Source organism: Xyrauchen texanus, chromosome 35 (assembly GCF_025860055.1).
Source record: "Xyrauchen texanus isolate HMW12.3.18 chromosome 35, RBS_HiC_50CHRs, whole genome shotgun sequence".
NCBI classification, from domain to species: domain Eukaryota; kingdom Metazoa; phylum Chordata; class Actinopteri; order Cypriniformes; family Catostomidae; genus Xyrauchen; species Xyrauchen texanus.
The window spans coordinates 39,021,589-39,025,238 of NC_068310.1; the positions used below are offsets into that span (position 1 = coordinate 39,021,589).

Consider the following 3,650-nt stretch of genomic DNA (forward strand, 5'->3'; position numbering starts at 1 on the left):
TCAGATGTGAAAGCGAAACTAAACAGGTACCACGTGTCATTGAGATGTAAAAGTAAAAGTGGAGATTTAGATTTACATTTGTAGCTGTTTCCCGCCCACACTTATCATATCGCTTCTGAAGACATGGATTAAACCACAGGAGTCTTACGGAGAACTTTTATGCTGCCTTTATGTGCTTTTTGGAGCCATTCACTTGCATTGTATGGACCTACAGAGCTGAGATAGTCTTCTAAAAATCTTAATGTGACATCTGGGATGGCATGAGGGTGAGTAAATGATGAGAGAATTGACATTCTTGGGTGAACTGTCCCTTTAAAAAATACATTTGTAAGTTTTGAGTATGATTCAGGAGGATGACGGGTGTGTAGGGGGCTGGACTCGAATAAGACTGTTTTTGTCACACACACACACACCGCAGGGAAGCGCACAACAGAAGCGGGTTTAATAGAGCAGCACCGGCGCACTTCCTATTCCGGCTCTATCGAACAGCGCACATTTCTGCACATCAGGTCATGATGATTAAAAATGGAAATATAAAATGTACTCTTTAAGAAGTGCAGAAGAGGTTCGGGACATCTGATGGTGAGTAACCGCGGATTGTTTTTGGCAATGATATGCTGATTTAAAAACGTGCATTATAATGAATTGACGATGACGTTGTTTTAATTCGCATTATTGCATATAGAGAAAGTCAGACTAATTATCTGATGTTTAACCTTAAAGGGATATTCGGGTTCAACACAAGTTAAGCTCAGTCGACAGCATTTGTGGAATAAAGTTGATACCACAAAATGAATTTTTTCATTTTCAAAATAAGAAGGGTAAAAAGAACAATAATCTGGGTTACGGTGAGGCGCTTACAATGGAAGTCAATGGGGTCTTGTGACTGTAAACATTAAAAGACTCACTTTTTCAAAAGTGTAGACACAAAACATAACCAATATGTGTGTTTAGTGTGATAAAATCACTTACTAACCACATCTGTGTAAAGTTATTTCCAATTGCACAACTTCGTTGCCATGACAACATAAACACTAAAACCCCAAAACGACCGTAAAAACAGCAGCTCAAATAATAAAAACGTTTTACTTGCCCTTTAAACGGCGAGCGCCTCACTTTAACCTCGATTTGTACCTTTTTTAAAGCAAATGTACATTACCATTTTTTGGTAATCAACATTATGCCACAAATGCATTTAATTGAGCTTAACTTGTATTGAACTTGGCATATTATATACAGTATGTCACGGCTAATCAGATGATTGCAACATGCTTCAAAAGAAAGTGAGACAGGCGAGTGTTTACCACTGTGTAACATCACCAGGGCTGGACTGTTAATCTGGCATACCGGGCATTTTCCCAGTGGGCCGACGCACTTTGGGGCCGATCAGGGGCGGAACTTGCCATCGGGAGTACGGAGCGGGGCGGTGTGTCGGCCGCGAAACTTGCCGAATGGGCAAGTTGGGCGATTTCCAATTCAAATGATCCGCCGTTATGCAGAACGGACCACAAAACGGCGCCGCGACGTGCAGAAAAGGACAGCAAACACCCAATAATGATATCCATTTAAACACTCAATTGTCCCAGCGTTTTTGCATCTGATTTGAAACTAACAAAGTAAAGAGGCTCAATGCTGATTTCATGTTGACTTTAAAAAGCCTTTTGTTTCACTCCACAGGGACATGTGTGCCCCCTAAATGACCATGTAGGTTGACCAGTGACCCTGAAGAAATTAATTACCTGCAAACAACTCTCATGGTCTTTCCTGGACGATCTGCTCATCATTTGATTTGTCATCTCGTTCCCACCTACAGGAGGCACTGCAATGGTTAATCAGCATATTTTCGCACACTACAATTACACTGGGAAACTAAGCAATCATGAAGACACCTGGGGGGCCCGGTTGGACCCTAAAACGGTGGTGTTTTTGGTCATTTGCAGTCTCATCGTCTTGGAGAACTTGATAGTACTGGTGGCGATATGGAAAAACCACAAATTACATAACCGGATGTACTTTTTCATTGCTAACCTGGCGTTATGCGACTTACTTGCCGGTATCACCTACATAGTCAACCTGTTGATGTCAGGTCACCGGACGCTGCACCTGTCCCCCACCGAGTGGTTTGTGCGCGAAGGAAGTATGTTTGTTGCCCTGGCCGCTTCCACCTTCAGCCTCTTGGCGATCGCTATTGAGCGTCACCTCACTATGATTAAAATGAGGCCGTATGATGCCAACAAAAAATACAGGGTGTTTTTGCTAATAGGGATGTGTTGGTTGATCGCAATCACCCTGGGAGCATTGCCCATCTTGGGCTGGAATTGTCTCGAAAAACTTCCACAATGTTCGACCATCTTACCTCTCTACAGCAAGTACTACGTAGCGTTCTGCATCACCATCTTCATATCACTGCTGCTGGCGATTTCCGTGCTCTACGCCCGAATTTACATCCTCGTCAAGTCCAGCAGTCGCAATGTGACCAAGCACAGCAACTCTAAACGCTCCATGGCTCTCCTGCGAACCGTTAGCATCGTGCTGGGTATCTTCATCACCTGCTGGATGCCCATCTTCGTCATCCTGCTTGTCGATGTGTCCTGTGGACCCAGGAGGTGCCCGATTCTGCTCAAAGCTGATTGGTTCATAGCCCTGGCGGTTCTGAATTCCGCCATGAATCCGGTGATCTACACGCTGGCTAGTAGGGAAATGCGCCGAGCGTTTTATAAGCTAGTTTGTGGGTGTTTGGTGGCCGAAGGTGGGGTGGGGTGTAAACATAACACAGAGCCTAGTAGAAGCAAGTCTAGCTCGAATAGCCAGCAAGCGGCTGAACAAGAAATCAACAATACCAAAAGCAAAAATTCAGCCTGCTAACGATAACAAGAGTGGATGTTAGAGCATAGAGTACAGTATGTTTTAGGCCACAAGATCAAAGTATACTTCAGAGTGTGCAAGCTGCGAAGGTGTGGTGAGAAAGAGTGAGTCCGAGTCCGAGCGCGAGTCCGAGCCTGAGCGCGAGTCCGAGTGTGAGTCCGAATGAGAGTGCGAGTCTAAATGCGAGTCCGAATGAGAGTCTGAGTCCGAGTTCGAGTCCGAGTGCAAGTCCGAGTCTGAGTGCGAGTCAGAGTGCGAGTCCGAATGGGAGTCCGAGTGCGAGTGCGAGTCCGAATGAGAGTGCGAGTCCGAATGTGAGTCCGAGTGCGAGTTCGAGTCCGAGTGGGACTCTGAATGAGAGTGCGAGTGCGACTCTGAATGCGAGTCTGAGTCAGAATGTGAGTCCGAGTCCGAGTCAGAGTCAGAGTGCAAGTCCGATTGCGAGTCCGAGTCAGAGTGGGAGTCCGAGTGCGAGTCCGAGTGTGAGTCTGAATGAGAGTGCGAGTCTTAATGAGTGTCCGAGTGCGAGTCTGAATGCGAGTCCGAGTCAGAGTGAGTCCGAGTGTGAGTCCGAGTGCGAGTCCGAGTGTGAGTGCAAGTCCGAGTGTAAGTCTGAATGAGAGTGCGAGTGTGAGTCTGAATGAGTGTCCGAGTGCGAGTCTGAACGCGAGTCCGAGTCAGAGTGTGAGTCTGAATGAGTGTCCGAGTGCGAGTCCGAGTCAGAATGTGAGTCCGAGTCAGAGTGCAAGTCCGATTGCGAGTCTGAATGTGAGTCCGAATCAGAG

The 3,650-nt window shown here is 46.2% G+C and overlaps 1 protein-coding gene across 1 annotated transcript; it reads left to right on the forward strand.

The window, feature by feature from the left end:
* The first annotated feature begins 436 nt into the window (after positions 1-436).
* On the forward strand, positions 437-2,878 carry LOC127628914 (sphingosine 1-phosphate receptor 3-like). The gene is made up of 2 exons (XM_052105895.1): positions 437-582; positions 1,678-2,878. Exon 2 carries the CDS (start codon positions 1,825-1,827, stop codon positions 2,863-2,865), a length of 1,041 nt encoding a protein of 346 aa, XP_051961855.1. The 5' UTR covers positions 437-582; positions 1,678-1,824; the 3' UTR covers positions 2,866-2,878.
* The last annotated feature ends 772 nt before the right edge of the window (positions 2,879-3,650 follow it).

Excerpts from the sequence above, each read along its gene's own strand:
- LOC127628914 (XM_052105895.1), top strand. The coding sequence starts at position 1,825 with ATGGTTAATCAGCATATTTTCGCACACTACAATTACACTGGGAAACTA.